The sequence below is a fragment of the Pristiophorus japonicus genome, chromosome 18 (assembly GCF_044704955.1).
Source record: "Pristiophorus japonicus isolate sPriJap1 chromosome 18, sPriJap1.hap1, whole genome shotgun sequence".
Lineage (NCBI taxonomy): Eukaryota > Metazoa > Chordata > Chondrichthyes > Pristiophoridae > Pristiophorus > Pristiophorus japonicus.
This window is the reverse complement of record NC_091994.1, coordinates 20,759,077-20,786,385: the sequence shown is the minus strand read 5'-3', so window position 1 is coordinate 20,786,385 and position 27,309 is coordinate 20,759,077. Positions and strand designations below refer to the sequence as shown.

Sequence of the window (27,309 nt, the reverse complement as noted above, 5' to 3'; positions counted from 1 at the left end):
TCGTCTCCCCCACCAATGGAAACAACCTCTCTGCCTCTATCTTGTCTATCCCTTTCATGATTTTAAATGTTTCTATAAGATCACCCCTCATCCTTCTGAACTCCAAGGAGTAAAGACCCAGTCTACTCAATCTATCATCATAAGTTAACCCCCTCATTTCTGGAATCAGCCCAGTGAATCGTCTCTGTACCCCTTCCAAAGCTAGTATATCCTTCCTTAAGTAAGGTGACCAAAACTGCACGCAGTACTCCAGGTGCGGCCTTACCAATACCTTATACAGTTGCAGCAACACCTCCCTGCTTTTGTACTCCATCCCTTTCGCAATGAAGGCCAACATTCCATTTGCCTTCCTGATTACCTGCTGTACCTGCAAACTAACCTTTTGGGATTCATGCACAAGGACCCCCAGGTCCCTCTGCACCACAGCATGTTGTAATTTCTCCCCATTCAAATAATATTCCCTTTTACTGTTTTTTTTTCACAAGGTGGATGACCTCACACTTTCCGACATTGTATTCCATCTGCCAAACCGTAGCCCATTCGCTTAACCTATCCAAATCTCCTTGTAGCCTCTCTGAGTCCTCTACACAACCGCTTTCCCACTAATCTTAGTGTCATCTGCAAATTTTGTTGCACTACACTCTGTCCCCTCCTCTAGGTCATCTATGTATATTGTAAACAGTTGTGATCCCAGCACTGAACCCTGTGGCACACCACTAACCACTGATTTCCAGCCGGAAAAGGACCCATTTATCCCGACTCTCTGCTTTCTGTTCGCCAGCCAATTCTCTATCCATGCTAATACATTTCCTCTGACTCTGCGTACCTTTATCTTCTGCAGTAACCTTTTGTGTGGCACCTTATCGAATGCCTTTTGGAAATCCAAATACACCACATCCATTGGTACACCTCTATCCACCATGCCCGTTATATCCTCAAAGAATTCCAGTAAGTTAGTTAAACATGATTTCCCTTTCATGAATCCATGCTGCGTCTGCTTGATTGCACTATTCCTATCCAGATGTCCCGCTATTTCTTCCTTAATGAAGCATTTTCCCCACTACAGATGTTAAACTAACCGGCCTATAGTTACCTGCCTTTTGCCTGCCCCCTTTTTTTAAACAGAGGTGTTACATTAGCTGTTCTCCAATCCGCTGGTACCTCCCCAGAGTCCAGAGAATTTTGGTAGATTATAACAAATGCATCTGCTATAACTTCCGCCATCTCTTTTAATACTCTGGGATGCATTTCATCAGGACCAGGGGACTTGTCTACCTTCAATCCCATTAGTCTGTCCAGCACTACCTCCCTAGTGATAGTGATCATCTCAAGGTCCTCCCTTCCCACATTCCTATGACCAGCAATTTTTGGCATGGTTTTTGTGTCTTCCACTGTGAAGACGGAAGCAAAATAATTGTTTAAGGTCTCAGCCATTTCCACATTTCCCATTATTAAATCCCCCTTTTCATCTTCTAAAGGACCAACATTTACTTTAGTCACTCTTTTCCGTTTTATATATCTGTAAAAGCTTTTACTATCTGTTTTTATGTTTTGCGCAAGTTTACCTTCGTAATCTATCTTCCCTTTCTTTATTGCTATTCTAGTCATTCTTTGCTGTTGCTTAAAATCTTCCCAATCCTCTAGTTTCCCACTAACCTTGGCCACCTTATACGCATTGGTCTTTGATTTGATACTTTCCTTTATTTCCTTGGTTATCACGGCTGGTTATCTCTTCTCTTGCCGCCCTTCTTTTTCACTGGAATATATTTTTGTTGCACATCCACAGCATCGCAGATCTGACCACACGCGACCAGCTCCGTTGGGTGGGCCACATCGTCCGCATGCCCGACACGAGACTCCGAAAACAAGCGCTCTACTCGGAACTCCTACACGGCAAGTGAGCCCCAGGTGGGCAGAGGAACCGTTTCAAGGACACCCTCAAAGCCTCCTTGATAAAGTGCAACATCCCCACCGGCACCTGGGAATCCCTGGCCCAAGACCGCCCTAAGTGGAGGAAGAGCATCAGGAGGGCACTGAGCGCCTAGAGTCTCGTCGCGGAGAGCATGCAGAAAACAAGCACAGGCAGCGGAAGGAGCATGCGGCAAACCAGACTCCCTACCCTTTCCTTCAACCACTGTCTATCCCTCCTGTGACAGGGACAGTAATTCCTGTATTGGACTGTACAACCACTTGAGAACTCACTTTTAGAGTGGAAGTAAGTCTTCCTCGATTTCGAGGGACTGCCTATGATGGTGCAAATTAGTCTGCAGTCGGGCTACTTTTAAATCAAAAACCAGGCAATTGTCTTACAACCAGCTCCCTTCAAGCTATTTACTGCAATAGGTTTCACGAGCAGGACTTTCTTTACATTTCCTCAATCTTCATATTCAAAATAATGGATATTTCAGACCTATCTTTTTTTAAAAAACATTTCCAACATGAAAATAATTAAAAATGAAACAATTCTGACATTACACATGGTTTCCTTGTTGGTGTATGGGACATGACGAGACTAATGGTACTGACCTAGGCCCCAAGTTTCCACACGCGGCGAAAAAGGCGCCCCTCAGAGCTGGGCGCCTGTTTTTCGTGCCGAAAACGGCGCCTGAAAAAAAAAACGCGGTATTCTCGAGCTCCTCGGAGCTCGATGTCTGCTTGGCACGGCGCACAGTGGGCGGAGCCTACCACTCGCGCCGATTTTGTAAGCAGGAGGGGGCGGGTACAATTTAAATGAGGCTTCTAGGTGCCGGCAACCCTGCGCGCGCGCGTTGGAGCGTTCGCGCATGAGCAGTCTGAAGTAAACATTGGCACTCGGCCATTTTTAAAAGTGCTGCAGAAAAAGTGAAGATTTGTTTCTTGGACCCCTGCAAAGGCTTGCATTTTAATTTTCTTGATATTTCTGTGTGTGAAGGGAGTGCTTTTAGCAGCACTGCTGAATAAATCACCTGCTGAAATCAGTGAGTTCAGCTTTTCACTGCTAAACTTGCAGAACCGGTGCCTGCAAATTAAGGACACTGTGTTTGAAGAAATAAAAGTGCCAATTCAACTTTGCAGTGGATCAACTTCCACCAAAAACAAAGAATTTCTTGCATGAGGAAGCAAACCATTGCATAATATGTGGTGCACCCATTCTGCAAATTTAAATATAAAGATGTCGATGTGGCTGCCTCTCCCTGTCCAAATGGCCTCAGTCAGTCCCCCTCACAGCTCGAAGGCTGCTGCTGTTCTTTCTTCGGCTCCCGGCCAGCCACTGACGCCGCTGCAATCCCATGGCCGAATGGCCTCAAGTCTGTCCGGGTGCTGCATCTTCGCGGGGAATGAAGGCCTACCTCAAGCACCAAGGCTACTTGCTGCCTGCCCCTGCCGTCGAGACCGACGCCACACCGCTGCCTCAAGCACTGAAGCTCAGCACCAAGGCTGCCTGCCCCTGCCCCCGAGACCGACGCCACACCGCTGCCTGAAAGGCCTGCCTGAAGCACTTTCACACAGGTAGGAACATGGTTTATTTAATCTTTTCTTTGCTTATAAATTTTTATTCATTTTGGATTTATTTGTATAAGTATAATTAAGGATTGATTGTAGAATTTAATGACTTCCCTTCCCCTTCCCCCCCCCCCCCCACCTCGTTCCCGACGCCTAATTTGTAACCTGCGCCTGATTTTTTAAAGTGTAGACAAGGTTTTTTTCAAGCATACAAAAATCTTCACTTGCTCCATTCTAAGTTAGTTTGGAGTACGTTTTCACTGTGGAAACTTTCAAATCAGGCGTCAGTGGCCGGACATGCCCCCTCCTTTTGGAAAAAAAAATTCAGTTCCAAAGTGAAACTGTTCTACCTGACTAGAACTGCAGAAAACTAAATGTGGAGAATTCCGATTTCTAAGATACTCCGTTCTACACCAGTTGCTCCTAAAAATCAGGAGCAAATCATGTGGAAACTTGGGGCCCTATAGTGTGGCTAGAATAGATTGAGGCAACAATTTTAGTGGGCAAAGTTACCAACCGAGATAAGAGAAAAGGAAAAAAATGCACAAAACAAACCAGTTTGTGTACCACTGTGCCTGCACAATGCATGGATATATATTAAGCTCTGGAAAAGCTTGTCTGATCTTACAGAATTTATAAATTGAAGGTATGTAATCATTGCTGCTTTATGGTCCATTAAACATACTGTGTGGTTGGATGTCTATCTGGTTTTAGATATGAATGGAAACTGTATCCAAGCAGAAAATGTTCTTTCAGCTTAATAATGCAAAGGAAAACAAATTGCTCCTGTTTTAGATACTCTACTTTTGTGTTTTGAAGATTTGTGACTGTTTCCATTCAGCTTTTTCAGGATTTGAATAACTTTTTATGATGGAATTTGAAAGTAATAAAATTAATTTGGAACTTCGATTCATAACAGTCACTGAAATGCCTTTATAGCTGACATTTATTTCAATTGTGGGACATTTTCCCACATTAAAGGCACTGTACACATCTTGCGCCTTCCGAGGATTGGGACTGATGTAGTTTGACTTCTGACAGAGTTTTAGGGAGTGTGACATTTTAAAATTCCATATTAAGTAAGATATTTAAAGCAATATGATTACAGCACACACCAAAATAAGTACCTCTTACAAAGCTGCTTTTGAATAATAAGGAAGCAAATAATTAATTTCTTAATTAAATGATGTGGAAGCTATGCATTTTTAACTGTTGGAATAGTGTTATTAGCTGTTGTGCTGAATGTTTTGGTAATAAGTTGGTACATAACTTTTCCTTGACTTGTCTAACGTATATGGTAATGGAATATTGCGTGTGCGGAATGCAAGAAATGTTGGACAGTGTCAGCGATAAGAAATTCCCAGTATTTCAAGTTCATGGGTAAGTAACTTTCTTCAATTACCATGTAGTAGGAAAGACTTTTAAGCTAGTTTTTATATACCTTCTCTATCTGGCACTCAACTACTTTGTGTCCCCACAAATGTTTATTCATATTCTATTTCTACACCGTCTCTTAATCATGTCTCCATTGCAAGTCCGGAAAGCAGTGGTCACCAGAAAACCTTAAAAAAAAAATTTGGGGGTTTTCACAAAACTTTTATTTTCTCATTTCTGTTCCTTTTGAAAACTACTATGTTGGTACCAACATCAAACATTCACCTGCAAATGTTTTGCACTTAGTATTAATTTAGAACCTCCAATAATGAACACACAGATTTTCTATGCATGCTACATCAATGCAGTATATCTTAATGTTTGGTGTTGATCTTCAGCACTGAAATAGAGGCTTCAATTGTGAATTATGTGTGATGCTCTCAATGAGTTTAGTGGAAGATTTAGATTTGGCTTGCCCCTTTAAGTGGCTCATTGTCACTTTACACTTTAAAAGTCATTTTTATTAAAACTATTTTGTTGTAGCATGCTGTTGATTTATTTGTGCACTTGTTTTCCTGATTTAAAGTATATTCATATTTTAGGCTGTGATTTGACACTAATTAATATGGGACTAGTGCAGAGTGATTTATAGAATAAATGGCTAAACTATTCAATTGCCTGAACTAAAGGTGCAATGTAAATTTATTATAGAGCAGGAGCATGCAATGAAATGTTAATGGTGTCCATTTTGTTATGGGAGCATCCAAAAGAGAATTGCATCTAAAGTTTTGCATGTGTTGAGATAGAATCTGTCGTGTTCTTTGAGTGTAGTTGATCAGTTCAATAAATGATTCATTTAGCAGATTCCTAATGTCCCATACTACATTATAAATTCAACATCTAAATGAAAGCTGCAAATTTGGATCTGCCATGGGCACCTTCTTGGGTTTAGCAGCATCAGTCACTCCCATAATTGGATCCCATGCTCCTTGCATGCTGTGGAGTAGACTCTCTGCCCAATATCAACTTATACAGCAGCATAACCCAGGGATTTTACAATAGATAGTTTCTTGTGATCGGGTCCAGACATTTGTGTCTTCCGCACATAAATTCAGGTTGGTCACCAGCTTTTTCGAAGGCAGACCATTAACACTACCTGACTAGAAATGAATCATTAAGCTGCTTTATTTCACAGCAAATGTACATAGAAAGGAACACTTATGATCAGACTTATTCAAACAGTTCAATTTGTTTTTTCATAATAATTCAAAAATAATGAACATGCTCATATATGTTAAATAGAATAACTTCTAACTACTCTTCATTCTCCTTCTCAACCTGGTGATGGCTTTCTCTTGCAGCTTTCTGTTTAAAGACCTCATTGCCTGTGTCTCTGTTTCTGTGTTTTTAATCTTTATCAAATAATTTTGACAGGTACTTCTGCCAACTGATTGATGGTCTAGAATATTTGCACAGTCAAGGAATAGTCCACAAAGACATTAAACCAGGCAACCTATTGCTAACAACGGATGGCACTTTGAAAATCTCAGACCTAGGAGTTGCTGAAGTATGTATCCTAGTTCTTGTTACTTAGCATAACACACATGTACTTTATTTAATGTTGAATAAGTGCTTGTCTTAATATCCATCATTTGCGAAGAAGAAACCTGAGTTCCATTTTAGTTACTGCTTAAGAATAGTATCGTATTTTCAAAGTTGTGATAGCTCCTGATAAACACGGGAGAGAATTTTCACTTCGAAAGAGTGGTTTTAAACTCCGAAAAGGGAAATTCAGAGGAAGGCTGTCTTTTACTGGAATGGATGGCCAACCGTGATTTGTTCAAAAGATGAAGAAACCTTGAGAGTTTCATTTCTGACGAAGTATGTAGTCCCATGCAGACAATGCTTGACAGTATTTGAAAAATGATGATTGGGTAGAAGGTGTCAGTTCTATTTACATCATTCCCTATCAGTGTTAGTTGAAAACTTCGGAATTCAGTTTGTCCTTTGGCGCCATTCAACGCTGGAACCCACAGAGTGAATAATTGCTTTTGATGGTGTCACTTCCAGTGCAGTACCAATCACTCTCATTACTTTCTAGTCTCCGAGTATGGAATGTTTTCAACATTTATTTGACCAAGGGTGGTTCGTTTCCTTAGAATTGAAGCAAAAACTCAAGATGATATTGCCACATATGATGTAGCTGATGGCTCTGGGGGATACTGGCTTGCAGTTATCTCAAGCATGTACTCTCTGATGTTGGGATTCCAGAGTCTTGCAAAAGGTACCTGGTGTTGAGTATGACAGGGATTCACTGCCAATACAAGATACTCTTCTCTGGTCTTGGCACTAAAGCAGACTTCCTCAGATTGAGGTACCTACAGTCTATGTTCCCTTTGAGCTCTGAATCTCTGGCTTTTAAATCAGAAAAACTGTGCATGTATGCTATGCACAGCCCCCTAAAGAGGCCCCCCCAAAAACTTAAAGGGAACATGCCTGCAGCCTAGACTTTTCTGATCAGTGTAATTTTAACATGGTTATTGGCCCTGAAATCCCGGTTCCTCCTTCCGTGGGTGTTCGACTCAATTCTAAAGAAAAGATGCGCACTTACCATTTGCTGCTGTGCCCACCAGAGATCCCGGTCCTGAGGCCTCCTCTCCCTGAGCACGTGCGTGTCCGAACGGACGGAGAGCTGGTGCTGGAGTCATGTGGCACTGGGCAGCCAATCCAGGTAAAGTATTTCCTCATTCATAATAATGGGAACTCCGTAAGTAGGAGTTCTCATTATGATTGAGAAACCCCCCCCAACACCAAAACACCAATTTAAAAAAATAGGGGGGGAAAAAATCACACACTTAACATTAATTAAAATTAAAGTTAATAAATGTCTTGTGGGGGGGAGAAATATTTTTCCAATTTAAAAAAAAAAAATTTAAATTATGGTTCTATATAAACTTGCATTAGTGGGCAGGGTTTTTAACATTAAAATATGGTTTTTAATTCTATTTTTATGTTTTTGTATGTTTTAAAATTTTTATGCTGGTAAAAGTAGGCTATACGCGTGCTTTTACCAGACGTAAAAGTTTTAAGGACATTCGCAGGGCAAGAAATGGGCAAATACCACAATCTTGCCCATGCGAATGTCCTGGCTGCCGAGATGTGTGCAGTCTGTGAAGCCAGAACTTGACGGACGGACACATGCTCATGGCGCGCCGAAAACCGACTTTTGCGATGCCTTCCCGAGTCCGCGCACACTCCGGGCGGACCCAGGAAGGCTGGGATTTCAGGGCCAATAACTTGTTTAAACTTAATGTGTTTACAACAACAATGATTGTAAACACTAGGCTTGCATATTTAGCTTTATTTGTTTTAAAATTTCCTTCTGTCAAGACACAGAATTGGATACTATCCAGTCAGAAACTTAACTGAACCAGCCGCACCAATACTGTGGCTACAAGAGCAGGTCAGAGGCTGAGAATTCTGAGGCGAGTGTCTCACCTCGTGACTCCCAAAGCCTTTCCACCATCTACAAGGAACAAGTCAGGAGTGTGATGGAATACTCTCCACTTGCCTGTATGAGTTCAGCTCCAACAACACTCCAGAAGCTCCACACCATCCAGGACAAAATAGGCCACTTGATTGGCTCCCCATCCACCAATTTAAACATTCACTCCCTCCACCATCGGCGCACTGTGGCTGCAGTTTGTACCATCTACAAGATTCACTGCAGCAACTTGACAAGGTTTCTTCAACAGCACCTCCCAAACCTGCGACCTCTGCCACCTGGAAGGTCAAGAGCAGCAGGTACATGGGAACACCATCACCTCAAAGTTCCCCTCCAGGTCACACACCATCCTGACTTGGAAATATATCACCTTTCCTTCATTGTCCTGGAATTCCCTCCCTAACAGCACGATGGGAGTACCTTCACCCCACGGACTGCAGTGGTTCAAGAAGGCAGCTCACCACTACCTTCTCGAGGGCAATTAGGGATGGTCAATAAATGCTGGTCTTGTCAGCAACGTTCACATCCCATGAACGAATTAAAAAAAAATACAGGTATTGAACCTTTGCGAGCTTGAATTTCATTGTTAATCAGGGAAACTTTTTATAGTGAATACATGAAGGGGAAGATCTGTCCTTTATGGGAGCGGGTTCATGACCATGTAGAACCATAGAATAACAGAGCACAGAAGGAAGCCATTAAGCCCATTATGCCTGTGCTGGCTCTTTGAAAGAAGCAGTTTCACTACTATATAATTTCAGAGTTATTGAGCCAAAATAGTGCAGCTTTTTAGAGCAAGAAGCAGGCTCAATAATACATGTTTTTGGCCTCATGGATGGCTCTTAATGAGACCCTTGCAATATCTCTCCTTCAGTTGACTTCCTCACTGATGAATAGACTGCTATTTGAATGGAGGTAAATATTGGAAAATTGGCCTTGTAAGGATTTGGAGTCTTGCTGCCGCCATAAGAGTGTGCTATTTCTCCTCGGTCCATACTTCATACACAATATTGTTCTGGTATTGCACTTCATTCTCCCATTAAGTTTTAATTCTCTTCTGTTGTCTACATAATCAGAAATTTGTGATTCTGTTGTCTTCAACGAGCTCTGTTGTTTCTTGCCTTGGTGGCAAATGCTACCGTCCTAGAGAGAAGCAATCCTCTGTAGGTGCAGTAAATTTAGCTGTATGCTGTATGGCACAGACTCGAGCATTAAGCAGTGGGACAGGCGTTCAAGGAATGAATCTGTGGTACATTTTTGTTTGATCAAATACAACCGCTGGGCACGTTGCGGATTTGGCATTGATGCCATTGTTTTGTTGAATATTTTCTCCTGTTTTATGTCACAGCAGACATCTTGAGCAGGGACAAGGCTTAACTGTGCTCATAGCCAATCATTCTCTCATTCCGTCATATCATCTAGCAGTCCGACATCACATTTGTTTAGACTTGGAAGGCAGATGCCGAATCTACTCATAAAAAGCAGCTTAGGAATCAGGCCTTTGTTTAAGTCGTCATCTGATGGCCAAGAAATGTGTTTCCATTGAAAGTAAGCTTCCATTCAACCAGTATTCAGCACCAGCATTGGTGGAACAAACCCCTCAAAGAATACGATTAAAACTTGTAGAAAAGATCACACCAGTAGTTTTTGGGCATTAGAATCTGGACCACGGGCAGATAAGATTGGTTTAGGTACAGCTGTGAACTGGGAGCTTGTCAAGTTAAATTCTACGTCTGATTCATTATTACACAGACCACTCAAGGAAAGAATGAAGGGGAAAAATCCAAGATGACTTTTCTGTCTTAATCTTAACCAACTGTATTTAAGATTTTCTTTGCTTCTATCCCTCTCAGTGACTTGCATTTTCTCCTCAGATGACCAAAATACTCTTAAGCACTTCATCTCCGCTAGTTCATTCATAAGATTGATTATATAAATATAACACTCAAATTATAGAAATATAACTCAAAGGGTTTCACTATGGTGCCTGAATAGGGAAACAAATTTCTTATAATGGGAGGTAATCTAAATTTCAACCTATTGACGTGGTCTGCTTACAGTTGCACTTTTAAACTGCCAACTGCCTAGCCTTTGGCCTTCCATTCTCCATGATACTTCTGCAGCGGTTGATCTGCTCAACCACTTCCTCACCCCAGTAAGACCATTGCTCGCTCCCACCCTGGTCATTCCCCTTAGTATGATCTCCATCTTCACTTCCTCAAGTCCAAGAGGTGCAGACTTGAGTGTGTCTGGCACACGATTGGTCTAGCCATCCATCACCACATCTGGCTGTATCACATTAAGCGCTATTGACCTCACTTTCCTCTGCCAAAACCACCCAATACTTCCTGGTCGTCTTGGAGAGCACTTGAGGTGAGGTGAGGAGAATTTTTTTAATGCAGCATGATCTGGAATATACTGTCTAAAAGGGTGGTGGAAGCAGATTCTATAGTAACTTTCAAAGGGGAATTAGATATATATTTGAAAAGGAAAAATTTGCAGGGCTAAATGGGAAGTGCAATGGAGTGAGACTAATTAGATAGCTCTTTCAAAAAGCCAATACAGGCTCGATTTGTTAATTAGCCTCCTCCTGTGCTGCAAGATTCTATTCAATAACTCTTAACCCGGCTTCTTTCTTTACACTACTGTCTCCTTAAACCCCTCTCCACACTCCTCCAACAAGTGCAAGGACGTCTTTCTTACTAAGATTGAGACCATGCATTCAGCTGCATCTCCTTCCATTAGCCCACCAGATCAAACCTTCCCTTTGACCCCACTCCTAGCCTAGCCCTGATCCAATATCTTTCCCTAGTTTCTCATCTATCTTCTTACCTGCAGTCTCTTAACATGTTATCCATGAGGCTCACCTCCTGCTCTCTTGACTCCATTCCCAGTTAACCTCTGAAAAATCAACTTCCCTTCCTGGCCCCCATGCTAGCTGACATTGTAAATGGTTCCCTCTCCTTAGCTACTGTCTCCCTCTCAAAACCACCTTCAAAAATCCCATCCTTGACCCCTCTGCACTTTCTCTTTGTTCTCCTCAATTTCTCTGCATCCACTGACACGCGGGCACACCATTCTCCTTCAGGTTAGTGGGACTGCGTTCACTTGGTCCCATCCTTACCTATCCGATCACATAGGCAGAGCATCTCCTAAAATGGTTTCTCATTATACCCCTACATTGTTACCTCTGGAATCCCCCAAGGATCTATCTGTGACCCCTTCCTCTTCCTCAACTACATGTTACCCCTTGGTGTTATTGCCTGAAGACATGGGGTCAGCAGCTACCTATACACTGATGACACCCTGCCCTATTTCCACCATCTCTCAATCCTTCACTGCCTCTGTGCAGTCCAATTTGAGTACCCAATATCCAGTTTTGGATGATCCACAGTTTGCTCCAGTTAATCATTGGGAAGACCAAAGTCATTGATTTTAGCCCCCATCTCAAACTCTCTGCCCTTGCCACCAGTTCCATTCCCCTACCTGGCCACTATCTCAGTTTGAACCAGACCACTCACAACCTTGGTATTTGATCCAAAGCTGAGTTTCCAACCCCCTTTGCTCTACATCATTAAAGTCTACCTGATACTGAAATTCTCTTCCATGTCATTGCCACCTCCAGGCTCATCCATTCCAATGCTTTCCTGGCCATCCTCCCATCTTCCATGCTCTAAACTTCAGCTCATCCATTCTGCAGCAACACCTGATCAAAAATCACTCCTGTCTTTGTTGACCTACATTGACTTCCAGATCCCAATTATTCCAATTCAAAATTCTCATCCTTGTGTTTAAATCTATTCATGGCCTTGCCCCTTACTATCTCTGTAATCTTCTTCAACCCTACAATGCTTCTGCACCCCAATGCCCAACTCCCCATCTCTAGCTTTTTGTGTATCGACCCCATTGCACCATTTTTGGTAGCTGTGTCTTCAGCCATCAAAGTTCTATGCTCATAAATTCCCTCCCTAAATTTCTCTGCATCAACTCCTTTTCCTTTAAGATGATCCTTAAAACAATACCACACACCCTCCTAGTATCTCCTCCTTTGGCTTGGGTATCTATTTTTGTCTGATAAAGGGCCTAAGGACATTTTTCTATGTTAAAATGCAGTATATCAGTTATTATTGAAAACTTAAGGACGAGTGTAGTTCTTCACAAGTTAACGTAACCTTTTGAGTTCACAGCACCATCATCACTATTGTTGTAGATGTTCACTCATCATCTCAGATTCCGATGGCCCAGCAAGCTTTATGCTGAGGAATTTACCTAGCTCACATTGACTGTCCATTTTTGCCTTTCCTTAAATACCTCCTTAAACTAATATCAAGATTTCAAACATGTACAACTTCTTCAATAAATGAATTCATATTGTTAGAAGGGAAGTGGGCTTCAATAACCTGCTATTTGTGATCAGTGAGGTCTAAACTCATGGGGCCTGAAATTGGTTGACATACCGCCCGCTTACCGCCCAAAAGTGTAATTTTGGTGACACAACACTTGCATATCACTGACATACCGCCCGGCGGAAAATTCATCAGTGACATACCACCGGGCAGTATGCATGCAAGCCAACATACCGCCCAAAAGTGCAAAATTCATGACATGCCACTGACATACTGCCGGAAATGCATACCGTCCTGGAGAAGGTGCTTCTAAGTGGATCTTAAATGGGCGGTATGTACACAGAGCTGACAGTTTTGTTTGCTATTACACAGATCTTTATAGTTCTCCACAGTTTGATGTATCTTTAAATGGATTGTAGTATTTTCTAGTAGGCAATAATATAAATGGTCTAATAAAGTCCTTTATTAATGAAGTATAATAAAAATGTTATTAGTCTCTCTCACCACCCCCCCCCCCCTCAAGTCTCTCCCACACCCCAGTCTCTCTCTCTCTCTATCTCCCTTCTCTCTCTATCTCCCTTCTCTCTCTATCTCCCTTCTCTATCTATCTCTATCTCCCTTCTCTCTCTCTATCTCCCTTCTCTCTCTCTATCTCCCTTCTCTCTCTCTCTATCTCCCTTCTCTCTCTCTCTATCTCCCTTCTCTCTCTCTCTCTCTATCTCCCTTCTCTCTCTCTCTCTCTATCTCCCTTCTCTCTCTCTCTCTATCTCCCTTCTCTCTCTCTCTCTCTATCTCCCTTCTCTCTCTCTCTCTCTATCTCCCTTCTCTCTCTCTCTCTCTATCTCCCTTCTCTCTCTCTCTCTCTATCTCCCTTCTCTCTCTCTCTCTCTATCTCCCTTCTCTCTCTCTCTCTCTATCTCCCTTCTCTCTCTCTCTCTCTATCTCCCTTCTCTCTCTCTCTCTCTATCTCCCTTCTCTCTCTCTCTCTCTCTATCTCCCTTCTCTCTCTCTCTATCTCTCTCTCTATCTCCCTTCTCTCTCTCTCTATCTCTATCTCTATCTCCCTTCTCTCTCTCTTTCCCCCCCCCCCCCCCCCCCACCAGGCCACACGCTCAGGCCAGTAGTCCCTGGCCTCTTGCGGCCGGGGGAGAAAGAGCTTCACAGTAGCGTGCGCACAACTCTGGAGCCAAAGATTCCCGAGTCGCAAAGCCTCCTCCGCTGCACACCGCCTGCTGCATTCTGCTCGGCTTACCGCCAAGAAAAATGCGATGAAATTCCCGCCCACTTAACTCCAGCGGTACCGGACGGTAAAAAATGATGCACCACCCAGGGACCGCCGAAAAACGGACAGACCATGTGTTTGACCAATTTCGGCCCCATGGTTTATTCGTCTCTAATTGGTACTCAATTTTTTGCTGGATAGATTGCATTAATTTTTGCTATTCGATTTTCAGGTAGAAAACCAGTAAGATTTACTATCACTTTACAAATAGTGGATTGGCATGAGCATAAAGTAGATATTCCCATGAGCTCATTTATTTTTTGTGCTTTACTACTGCCTTGATCTTTCTGCTAAATGAAATTGACAAGGCAGTACTTCTGCCATAGCCCCAAGTAAGACTGATTCTCACTCTTTTTGCTTTGAGAGGTGGCATATAGTATGTGAAGAGTAACTAATTAAGGACAAAGATAACTTACTCAGAAATCAAAACAGAAAATGCTGGATAATCTCAGCAGGTCAGGCAGCATCTGTGGAGAGAGAAACAGTGTTGCTATTGCATCGTGCCCCCCTCCCCACCTGCGAGAGAACAGCTCCGCAGGTCGGGCTATAAAAGAGCTGGAGCGGCGGCCATTTTGGCGCGTGGGCAGGAACATCGGCAGGGCCCAGGTGCAGAGGAATGGGAAGGTTGGGGCGGATGAGTGGCGAGTGCTTGTGACGAGATGCGGTGAATGTTTATGGCGGAGGTGCGTCAGATGAGGGTACGGGGCCCAGAAGAGCCGAGGGCCCAGGGGCAGCACGAGCCTGCCCACACTGCGATATGTGTGCGCACTAAGTCCGTGCAGCAGAGCAGGTCTCCAGCCGTCCTGGTTAACCCTTTCCACTGGATGAAGGCCTAGCTCTGTCAAGCCCGTGTTGTGGCTGATGTGCAACGGTCACCACATATTAAAAAAAATTCATGCACAGGCATCTTCCACTCCTTCAATTCGAGTTCAGGACTGGAACATCGGGTCCTTCATCAAAACACCTGTGAACTCATGGAAGCAAGTCATCCTTGTTCGAGGGACCGCCGATGATGATGATGATGTTGCAAGTCGATAACCGTTCCCGATGTGCTGAATATTTCCAGCATTTTCTGTTTTTATTTCAGATTTCCAGCTTCCGCAGTATTTTACTTTTGGTAACTTTCTCAGCTTTGGTTATAGTACTTCACAATTTTTGGAATGAAGTATAATTCACAAATCTTTCATCTCACCATCCTCCCCACTACTTGAATATTGTGTACAGTTTTGGTCTCTTAATCTGAGGAAGGACATTCTTCTATTAAAGGAGTGCAGCGAAGGTTCACCAGATTGATTTCCGGGGTGGTAGGACTGACATATGAATGACTGGATCGACTAGGCTTATATTCACTGGAATTTAAAAGACTGAGAGGGGATCTCATAGAAATGTATAAAATTCTGACGGAATTGGACAGTTTAGATGCAGGAAGAATGTTCCCGATGTTGGTGATGTCCAGAACCAGGGGACAAAGTCTTAAGGATAAGGGGTGAGCCATTTAGGACCGAGATGAGGAGAAACTTCTTCACTCTGAGAATTATGAACCTGTGGAATTCTCTACCACAGAAAGTTGAGGCCAGTTCGTTAGATATATTCAAAAGGGAGTTCGATGTGGCCCTTGCGGCTAAAAGGATCACAAGGGGTATGGAGAGAAAGCAGGAATGGGGTACTGAATTTGCATGATCAGCCATGAATGGTGGTGCAGGCTCGAAGGGCCGAATGGTCTACTCCTGCACCTATTTTCTATGTTTCTAGACCTGGCTTAGGATCTTCTTGACGGCGTGCTTATTTTTGTTCACCTTCAGTAAGTTTTGAAAGTGTTTCTCTTGTCCTAGAAGAAATGGAATCACCGATACTCTTATTTGCTGAGGTTTATGCTGAGATGACTCCTACGGTCAAAAAGCTGCTTAAAAATGCCTGGAATGTGCAAGAAAGGTTAATATTTTTGGAAGAACTGTCATTAAGCTGAATTTTATGAATGAAGGAAAGGTTAAAAACCCTTAAGAGAAGTAGATGGGTTTATTGAAGAAAAACCATCGAAATAAAGAAAGATGAAAGACGATAATGTAATTAGCCAGAATGAAAATTCAGTTCTCCTACTTTTCCATCTGCTCCTGAATTGCTATAACTGGATTGATAGATTTTTCATTTTAAGAATGGATTAAAAAATGTATTTAATACATTTCATGTTTGTCAAGTTTAAGTCTGGGCAATGGATCATTTTGTTTCATTTTGTGCCAACAATAGTCTACTGTAATTTTCTACTTCTAGTGTCATCATTTTGGCATTTGTGAATGAGAGTGGGGGGAAACTTTCATCCCATCAGCCTTGGTTGGATTTGAACCCAGGCCAAAAGGGTCTTTCATCTTTCTTTGTTTCGATGGTTTTTCTTCAATAAACCCATCTACTTCTCTTAAGGGTTTTTAACCTTTCCTTCATTCATAAAATTCAGCTTAATGACAGTCCTTCCAAAAATATTAACCTTTCTTGCACATTCCAGGCATTTTTAAGCAGCTTTTTGACCGTAGTGCCAGCCAGATGGTGGGACTAGATTTTATTTTGATGCATGGTGATATCTGACTAAAATACAAAATAACTTTGATCCCTTGATTGTCTTTGGTTACAGATTTGGATTTGAGGTCCCCCTCAAAGTCTCTTGCATTTCTTTTGTTTGCATTTTGACATTTTTACGTATATAGTTGAGTGCTAACATTAAATAGCTCTGTATATAAAAAGTTTCTTGGAAACTTAATTAAAAAAAATAAAATCTGCAGAATGTGTCTAAGCTTGTTGTTAAACTGGAAAATGGAACACCATGAATTTGAAAGTTTTTTTAACCTAACTAAACATAATTCCTTTTTTTAATTCTCATTATTTCAGGCATTGCACCCTTTTGCAGAGGATGACATATGTAGGACAAGTCAAGGGTCACCAGCATTCCAACCTCCAGAAATCGCAAATGGCCTAGATACATTTTCAGGGTTCAAGGTGGACATTTGGTCTGCAGGGGTGACATTGTAAGAAATGTTTTTCTAAATAATTATTTATTGATGTACAAAAAACCCCAAAGAATTTGCATTATGAGGTAGAGCACAAGAAAAGTTCTTATTTAAATGAATGTTGAAGCACCACACAATGAATGCTTTTAACTAACATTGGCCTTGCAGTATCCACACTATAATTTTGTATGTTCAATGAAATGCACTTTTACAGAATTTTGTAAGTAACTGATCAGCTGTATAACAAATTAAAACCATAGAAAATGGTCTGTCATTGTAATGAAACACAGGCCTCCTTCCTCTTGCTCAAAATATTACATGCTGCGAATCTGGTGGAAATGCAAAGTTTTAACTCTTCTATTGAAAACACTAATTTTATTTCAGTATTCGCGAACATTCCTGTGTTTCTTCAGTATTGCCAAATGTTAATACGCTAGGCAGCAAATTTACACAAAAAAATTGAAATGAAATACATTTTTTGTAAAAATGTTATATTGTGGTAAACTCATTTGAATTTTTGTTTTGCAGATACAATATCACAACGGGACTTTATCCATTTGAGGGGGATAACATCTACAAATTGTTTGAAAACATAGGGAAAGGGGAGTACACCATTCCAGAGGAATGTGGACCGTTGCTGTCAGATTTACTGCAAGGTAAGCATAGAACAATATACCATTGTGAAACCTTGAGGATAGGTGGACTTTAAGTGAGTTTGCTTCTGGACAGTTGCAGCCACAGGTAATGTAGTTCAAGCACCACTTTCATTGGCTCAAGTTTTATTAAATGACATCTTTTTTTGTGCCTGGCACACACATTTGAAATAAAGTATCTTGAATCAGAATTAAATAAATGATCTGTTTGACTCTTTTCATGCAGTGTAATAAATGTATTCGGAATCACGGAATATAGGAGCAGGAGTAGGCCATTCAGCCCTTTGAGCCTGCTCCGCCATTCAATGAGATCATGTCCTTACTGCTCATGAATATGTTGGTAGCGGAAGAAACAAAAAATATTATACTTTCTTTTAAACCGGCTCAGCTGGGTTTCTGTCGTGGAACCTGTTGTATTGCATCAGTTAATCCCTACTGTTTTTTGCAGTGTTCTATAATGGTGAAATGGAAAAGCTGTATCTTTACAGTGAACGTTTTGACATGAGTAGTTCAAAACACGTTCATCGATCTGAAACATTGCGTTATGATTACTAACAGGCCATAAATGAAGGTTTATTTTTTGTTGATTCAGCAACATGTTAAGAAACACGCCATTTTTGTGCGCACCTTTTTATGCCATCCAAATGAAACCTTCACTTAGATTTTATTGTCATTTTAAATTGGATTGGTACTTTAGTTGGTTATTTTAAATCATATGGTGATCTGGATATGATTGCGCTACTGCTGCCATAGGTTGTGATAGCTGGGTTCTAATTGACACTGAAAGATTCGCCAGGCCACAACCAATGTTCCCTCTAATTATTTTTTGGCCTGTGTGGTTCCTTTAATGGGTTGCGCAGGTTGTTCAAAATTCCATGCATGCGTGGTTTTTCTATTTAAAAGCCGGCTCACCAGCAGTGTGGGACATTCAGAGCGCTGCATGGCCGCGCAGCTTAAAGGGAACATTGGTCACAACTTTATCTGTGTACTTCTGGGCCTCAACTACCTGAAAAAAATGTTGTTTTGGACAGTGGGAAGCAGAAAAAATAGATAAGTATTTTAAAACTTACTTAAGGCTCCTACATTACAACAGTGACTACACTCCCAAAGTACTTCATTGGCTGTAAAGCGCATTGAGACGTCCGGTGATCGTGAAAGGCGCTATATAAATCCAAGTCGTTCTTTTACTGTTTAAGGAAAGTGGGTTACATTAGAAATAAAGTAAAAATAAAATTAGAAGTATTTGAGGGGAAAGGGGTAGACCATGTCAGCAAAAGTAATGTGTTCACATATTTTAAAAAAATGCTTGTGTTTCTTGTAGAGGATGAATCTAATGAGAAGTTTAATTACAGTAAATTGTTTCAACACGGTGTGTGAGCTGACATCTTCAAACATGACTGGGCCTGGAAATTTTCTATGGTACTGTGGTCAATCTAAGCAAGCTATACCGCAAAGATGCAGTAGGTGGCATACTGCATAGATCAGAATACTATAAATACTGTACTAAATGCTTAAAATATCACAGATCGCTTTTATACAAAGTATCATATTTTGTTTGATTGATTAATTTGGACAAGGCATCCATCTATAGTTGAACTTTATAAAATATTCCTGATCAACTGACCAATGCAGGAATTAGAGGGGGCTGCCATCAATATCGTCCCCTTTTCCAATATTACTATGTGCAAAATGCACAATTACTGGTATATAGATTTGAAAGACCATTTATGGGGCAACTAAATATTTCAGAGGTTTGAGAATCACTGGATTATAAATAATACTAATGGATCTCCAATGGCAGCCTTCACAGGAAGTGGGAGGATATGTATTCGTCGTTCTTTGTCTTTGTCGTGTTTGTGTTGGTGTTTCTCTGTCTTCTCTTCTGATCGTCTGTGATTTTTTTTCTCTCTGATCATCTCTGTGTCACTTTCTCTTTTGATCATCTTGTTCTCTTTTTGCTCTCTCTGCTCTTTTGCTTTTTTCCTCTTGGTTGGGAGGAGATGTTGTGGAGAAGGAAACTAGTAAGGGCTGCAACACATTTTCCTTTGGCAACTGTGGGTAAAATCGGTCTTGTAGTCTTCAGCTCTTCCGATCCTTTCTAACGTTGCCTTACCCCTCTTGCTTTCTACTCCACCCCTGTGGTCTCACCATTCTCTTAGTGTTGTTATGTCCTCACCCTCTCCCTCACCTCCCATCATCTGCACTCATTTCCCCCCCACCTCCCCGCCCTCCCCTCTCCACTCAGATTTCCTGCCCTATCCACTTCCCTCCTGCTCTTCAGCCAATATTCCCTCAGCCCATCTGGTCACCCCATGAGCCTGATCACGGACCCTTCCCCTGCCAGCCTGATCACAAGCATCCACCCCCACCATTTTGCCTCTGAACAGCCTGATCCCAAAACCCCAGTGCCCTCTCCCCTTCTTCTCCAGCAGACTGATGCCAAAAGCTACTTTCCCAGCATTAACTTAGAAAACCAGTGAAACAGGCGCATGCCGAAGGATTGAAGGTGGAACGTTGTGTGGTAATATGAGTATGTGGTATGGTTAACTCATGTACTTACCTAGTTTCCTCTTCATGACACACTTCATCCATAACCTGGAAAAAGTCACGGAAATTTATCAGATGGGATCATTTAAATAATTTTGGCTGTTTCTTACTAAAATTAACATGAAACTGAGGAACTCCCAAGGTGCATGACTTTAGCGAAACTGTACTTATGATTCTTATTAAATGTAAAAGGATTAGTTAAGCTTCAAAACAGCATGAATATAAGAATTGGCTGTCAAAAATTCATCCCTTTATATCTGTCCTCTAAGAACTCTATTGGTTATAGCTGTTTTATACACATTTATGTCGTTCTTCTCTTCGAGGATCTATATTGTCTATATTAAACAGTTTATTTCTTAATTACCTTTATCATGGAGAATGTTGCTAACTGTGCAAAGGCATCACTACATGTAGAGCTTTTAATTCCCCTTATTTTTGTAAAAAAATGCAGGGAGAATAAAAATACAAGCGATACATTTATAATAATGGATGATGAGAGGTATATTACAATGTGTATGAGCTGTTGCGAATTGGTTTTTGCATTATACTTTCACATGTAACTGCAACACCTACTGGCCAGACACCACTCTGCAGTTCATTCTTGTGCCATGGTTATTCAGTATATAGCTTTTATGACTACACTTGCATTGATAAAAAGCCTTGTCGAAGCTATATACTTGAGCTAGGCTCTTTGCCTGCTGGAAGGTTGTGCAAAAACTTTGGGAGTAGGATTCATAACAATAGCCTTTTTTTATCTGTTTCAAGGAGCAAATATAATAGAAATATAACATAACCTACTTTGTTCAATAAATTGATGATCCCGTTAGTTCCACAAACAAACCTGGCGAAATGTTACATCCACAAGCCATATTTTAAATGCATTAAATAAATCTTAACATAATAATAAAATTGATTAATTTATCAAGATAATGAGATCCTTATAAATCTCCGAGTTGGTAGCCGAAATAATTTCTTGTGGTTTTAATTGAAAAATAGTAAATTGAATTGTTGATGGATCTTTTAAATTCAAAAATCACAGCACTAACTGATCACCAAGGGCCCACCAGCGCTATTATATTACAGTCTACGCGGCAGTGGCACTAAAAGTAGCATTGATTCAGGAAAATTGCAACCGCCATTGATTTTAATGAGGGCACAGAGCCGTGATCATCAACTTTTCACTGTTCCGGTGAGGGTAACAGCGGAACAACACAGAAGTCTCAGGAAATTATGGTCTAAGTTACTTGCACCAGAATTTCCTCTTTTGTGCTGTAATAAGATCTCTACAGTGTAGAAGGCACAAGTCAACAAATTCTGGATCAGTATCGAAAGAAGTCCAAATCACAGAGTAATTCTTAGTTATATAGTATGTGCCCATTGTGTTTTTTTTTACATTATTACAGGTATCTTTTTCTGTCCTTGCAGGAATGCTTGAATATGACCCTGTGAAAAGATTTTCAATACAACAGATCAGACAGCACAAGTAAGTTTCTTGGCATCAGCAAAGTATTCGAATACCAAGATAAATTAGTAATAAACCCAGTATTCCTCATACCAATAACAAGATTTTTTAATACATGTATGAGTTAATTTATGAGACATTGAAAGTTTTGGTACAAAAGTGTCTGCATACATGCTTAGTGAGATCCCTGGTGGTAATTCTCCGTTCTAATACATTTTTAAATCTATTTTCTCATCATTTTACTCGACAATTCCCCTCCTGAAGGCACTGACTCCTTGTTGAGCTACTGTTTTGTAGATTCCTAGAAATTAGAGCACTGAAGGAGGCCATTTGGTCTATTAAGCTGGTGCCCATTCTAGTTCTCCAACTGGAAGTTATCTCCTCTCATCCCAATTCGCGACCCTTTCCTCATTGTTACATTTTTGGAGACTTTTCTACTCTTGTGGATGAGTCTGGGCTACCTGCGATATTGACCAGTATCTTCACTGGCACTGATAACTGAGTTTCATAGTATGCTTGGGATAATAAAATTCATTGTATGTTTTACCATTTTGGCGACTAAATAGTAACCATTTCAAAACACAACCTACAAGTAAGTTTGGTATTTTAAAAACAAAATCTGAACACTAGCCTCTCTGAAAACAAAGTATATAGAATCATTTCAGTATACTCAAATTGATAGCTATAAGCTATCTTTCCTTTAGCCAATTTTGGGTATTCTACATTAAGAGCATAATGTTCTTCCTCTCCTCATCCCCAAGAACTTTTAATTTTTTTTTGTTAATATAAGTCTGACATTTTAGAAATTGTGGCTGAAAAATGCAATTTGGATTTTTTTATAGTGTTTTCCAATTGTATAGATTGTAGGATTTTCTAATTGTACAGATTGAAGCACAAGTCCTTTCTGAACTAGTGTTGTTAACATGCTAAAATTAGCAACAACCTCTCAAAAGGAAAAGTTATAACATTTTAAGCACCAAGCGCTCTAGGCTGAGAAATATGAACTTTTATTATGCAAATCTAGACTATTGCCCTTTTAGATTAAAAGGTATTTTTACCATCTCCTGTGGCTTAAGAAGGCTTTCCCACTGTGTTGCATATCAGTTAATTGGGTTTCAGGAGCAACAGTTAGTTGCTGGAGAGGGCTAGGATGAAATGGAAACTGACTGATGGTGACTGAATAATAAATGAGTTGACAGAAGCTCTTCACTTAATTTGTCATTGAGCAATTTCACAATCAACCTTGCTGTTTAGCAGGTGGCATATCTGAGTGGGGGGGTTGCTTGTACTGTGCTGTCAATAGTGCTGCCCACTGAGATGGCCCGGGTAACCTTTAGAATTTTTGCTGGAGTGAGTGCTGCATTTTGACACAGACCTCCACATTGTGTGGGTGTTTTTTTTTCAAAAGAAGCTTGTAGGCAGCATGGATTTTAAAGCAACAGGAGTTGTCAGTTTGCTTTAGTTGCGTTTTATAACAGGGTCATTTAGTGGAATTTCAACATCTGGGTTGAACTGAATGAGAAAATAAGACAAGGCAATCCAGAGGAACTGTGACAGAAATGAAACAAACACTTGGTAATTAGTGGAGAAACTGGATGGGAATGTAAGTGAACAGCAACCTGCTCAAATACAAGAGGTGTTGATGCACTACAGTATAAAAGCTAATATAGAAACAGGCGGCCATTCACCCCCTTAAACCTGTTCTGCCATTCTATTGGACCATGGTGAATCTGTACCTCGACTCCATTGTCTGCCTTTGCTCTCTATCTCTTGATACCTTCAGCTGACAAAAATCTATCCAGCTCAACATTGAAAATTTGAATGGACTCCGCAACCACAATCTTTTATGAGAGTGTTCCAGATTTCCACTACCCTTTGTGTGGAAAAAGATCAAAGTGCTTCGTAATTTCACTCCTAACTGGCCTCGCTCTAATTTTAAGATTACATTCCCTTGTTCTGGATTGCCCCAGCAGAGGAAATAGTTTCTCTGCATCTACCCTATCAAATCCGTTTATCATTTTAAACACTCCAGTTATATCATCCCTCAACTGTTTAAACTCGAGAATAAAACCCAATCTTTCAACCTGTCCTCATAATTTAACCCTCTAAGTTCCGTTATCATTCTGCGCTGTACTCCCTCCAAGACCAATATATATATTTCCTGAGGTGCAGTGCCCAAAATTGAATGCAGTACTCCAGATGGGGTATAATCAAGGCTCTGTAGAACTGAAACATCACTTGCTCACTTCTGAATTCCAAACCCCTTGAGATAAAGGCCAACGTTCCATTAGCCCTTTTTGATGGCCTTTTGTTACCTGTGCAGTGTCTTTTAGTGATTTGTGTACTTGGGACAGTTTTGCTCTTCGACAGCTTCTAGTCTCTCCCCATTAAGAAAATAGTCCGATTCGTCTTTCTCCGAGCCAAAGTGGATGACCTCACACTTCCCCTTGAACTTCATTTGACATAGTTTTGCTCACTTCTCATCTACATAACTCGATATGCCTTCTAACTTTGTGTCATCTAAAAACTTGGATATAGAACTCTCTGTTAATGACTTGGGTGAAGAAATATAGCGGTAGTATAGCTGTAAGTTTAAAAACTTGCTCTTTAAATCAAAATTAGTGTAGTTATTTTTTCCATCAAGGTGTCCCGTAAGAGCTTTTATTTCTGTTTATCCTGGTCCACTGATACTATGTGCCTTTTTCTGACCAATATCATCATCATGGGCAGTCCCTTGGAGTCAAGGATGACTTGCTTCCACTCTAAAAGTGAGTTCTCAAGTGACTGTACAGTCCAATGCAGGACCAACAGTCTCTGTCACAGGTGAGGCAGACATTGATTGAAGGAAAGGGGGGGGAGCCTGGGTGACGCACGCTCCTTCCGCTGTCTACGCTTGGTTTCTGCTTGCCCTCGGCAAAGAGACTCAAGATGCTCAGTGCCTTCCCAGATGTTCTTTCTCCACTTTGGGTGATCTTGGGCCAGGGATTCCCAGATGTTGGTGGGGATGTTGTACTTTATCAAGGAGGCTTTGAGGGTGTCCTTGAAGCATTTCCTCTGCCCACCTGGGGCTCGCTTGCTGTGCCGAAGCTCCGAGTAGAGCGCTTGCTTTGGGAGTCTCGTGTCAGGCATGTGGACGATGTAGCCCGCCCAATGGAGCTGATTGAGTGTGGTCAATGCTTCGATGCTGGGGATGTTGGCCTGAGCGAGAACACTGACGTTGGTGCGTCTATCCTGCCAGTGGATTTGCAGGATCTTGCAGAGGCAATGCTGGTGATACTTCTCCAGCGTTTTGAGGTGTCTGCTGTGTATCGTTCACATCACTGAACCATATAGGAGCCAATAACTTCCCAGCAACTCCTGGGTTCATTGAAGTAGAATGCATTCACTTACTAGATTCCTTCCTTAAAGTTGCTATGCCTCCAGTTGATGCCTCCTTTAGAATTCAGTTCTGCTATTCCATTGGGTACATGCAAATGGGCTATTGAGGCACTGAAAAATACTTCTAATTTCAAGAACTATAATATTTTATCAAGTAAAATAGCAGTTGTCAACTTTGAGATGAAAGTAGTTGACATGGTTATAAGTTTTTTTGTTTGTGTAATATATTTAACATTGGAAGATATGAAATGTGGATGCATGGTGAGCATACTTCCTTTTTAAATTTAAATTGAGGATGTATGCATCCATGGTCTGTTGGGTATTTCTATATATGAAGAATAACTTACTTTCTTGATGGATAGAAATTAATAAAAACTAAAGTATTGTGTGTGTGTGCGCGCATGTTGTGCCAATGATGGATCTCTTTACTGAGACCGTATCTACACTTCCATATGCATACTTTTGAGTCTCAATTCCCATATCCAAGTACCTCTACTCAGTATTGCCTCCTGCCTGAAGCATCCTGAAATTTGGCCTTGCACCTATTCCCATTCACTGTACCTCCAGCTCGCTGCTGCTGTTACCTCTGTTACCTCTGTTTCCTCTTGCCATGCACCACCATTCTATACTGCTGCCATCTCGATCTTCATGTCCCATGTTAAAGAAGAGCCTCATTCCTGCTGTGTCCAGGAATCGGTTTTAAGCATTTTTAAAAGCTTTTATGTGCTACTTTTGAAGTCGATTCTTGGACACAGCAGGCACATGGCTTTTCTTAATGCAGAAGTGAGATTCCCTAATGGGCTCGTCCACCCTAAGCTGGGAAATCTCCAGTTTTCTATTTAAATAATAGGGGCTTCCCAGCTTAGTTTACATATATAGGATTGCATACATAGGATACATGGCACAGAAACTGGCCATTTGGCCCAACCAATCCATGGCGATGTTTATGTTCCACTCTAGCCTCTTCCCGTCTTTCCTCATCTAAATCTATCAGCATAACTCTCTATTTCCTTCTCCCTCGTATGCTTGTCTAGCCTCCCCTTAAATGCATCTATATTATTCGCTTCAACCACTCCCTGTGGTAGCGAGTTCCACATTCTCACCACTCTTTGCGTAAAGAAGTTTCTTCTGAATTCCCTGTGATATTTCTTGCTGACTATCTTATATTGATGGACTCTAGTTCTTCCCCGCAAGTGGTAACATTCTCTTTGTATCCACTCTATCAAAACCTTTCATAATTTTAAAGACATCTATTAGGTCACCCCTCAGCCAAGAGAAAAGAGACCCAGCCTGTTGATCTTTTCCTGATGTGTATACCCTCGCATTTCTGGTATCATCCTTGTAAATGTTCTCTGCACCCTCTCCAGTGCCTCTATATCCTTTTTATAATGTGGTGATCAGAACTGTACGCAATACTCAATGTGGTCTAACCAAAGTTCAATACAGGTTTAACATAAATTCCCTATTTTTCAATTCTATACCTCTAGAAATAAACCCTAGTGCTTGGTTTGCTTTTTTTAATGGCCTTGCTAACCTGTGTCGCAACTTTTAGTGATTTGTGTATTTGTACTCCGAGATCCCTTTGTTTCTTTACCCCACCTAGACTCACACCCTCCAAGTAATAAGTGACCTCCCTATTCTACCAAAATGTAATACCTCACATTTATCTGTGTTGAACTTCATTTGCCAATTATATGCCCCATTCTGCAAGTTTATCAATGTCCTCCTGTAATTTGTTGCAGTTCTTCTCAGTATTGACTATCCCCCCCCCCCTCAATTTTGTGTAATCTGCAAATTTAGAAATTGTGTTTTTGATTCCAAAGTTTAAATCATTAATATAAATTGTGAACAACAGTGGCCCCAGCACTGATCCTTGTGGAACACCACTACCCACCTTCTGCCACTGTGAATAGCTACCCTTTACCCCTACTCTCTGCTTTCTGTCTTAAAGCCAGCTAGCTATCTATTCTGCTACTTGTTCCCTGACTTTGCATTCTCTGACCATGTTCATCAGTCGATTATGGGGTACCTTAACGAAGGCCTTTTGAAAATCTAGATAAATTACATCTGCTGTATTATCATTGTCTACTCCCTCTGTTACCTCTTCAAAAAATTCAATGAGATTAGTCAAGCAAGAACTTTCTCTTTCGAAATCCATGCTGACTATTCATTATATTTTTAGTTTCTAGATGTTCTATTATTTTCTCATTTAGTAGGGATTCCATTATTTTTCCTACCACCGATGTTAAGCTGACTGGTCTATAATTTCCTGGAGATGTTCTA

At 41.1% G+C, this 27,309-nt stretch overlaps 1 protein-coding gene across 2 annotated transcripts in view; it reads left to right on the top strand.

Moving 5' to 3' along the window:
• The window catches only part of stk11 (serine/threonine kinase 11), a 142,159-nt gene that overhangs the window by 41,648 nt on the left and 73,202 nt on the right, over window positions 1-27,309 (top strand). For both annotated transcript variants that reach the window (XM_070859724.1, XM_070859723.1), the window contains exons 3-7: window positions 4,774-4,863; window positions 6,292-6,424; window positions 16,868-17,004; window positions 17,515-17,642; window positions 21,612-21,669. In XM_070859724.1, the coding sequence (XP_070715825.1) occupies window positions 4,774-4,863; window positions 6,292-6,424; window positions 16,868-17,004; window positions 17,515-17,642; window positions 21,612-21,669 (546 nt within the window). The remainder of the gene's footprint in view (window positions 1-4,773; window positions 4,864-6,291; window positions 6,425-16,867; window positions 17,005-17,514; window positions 17,643-21,611; window positions 21,670-27,309) is intronic.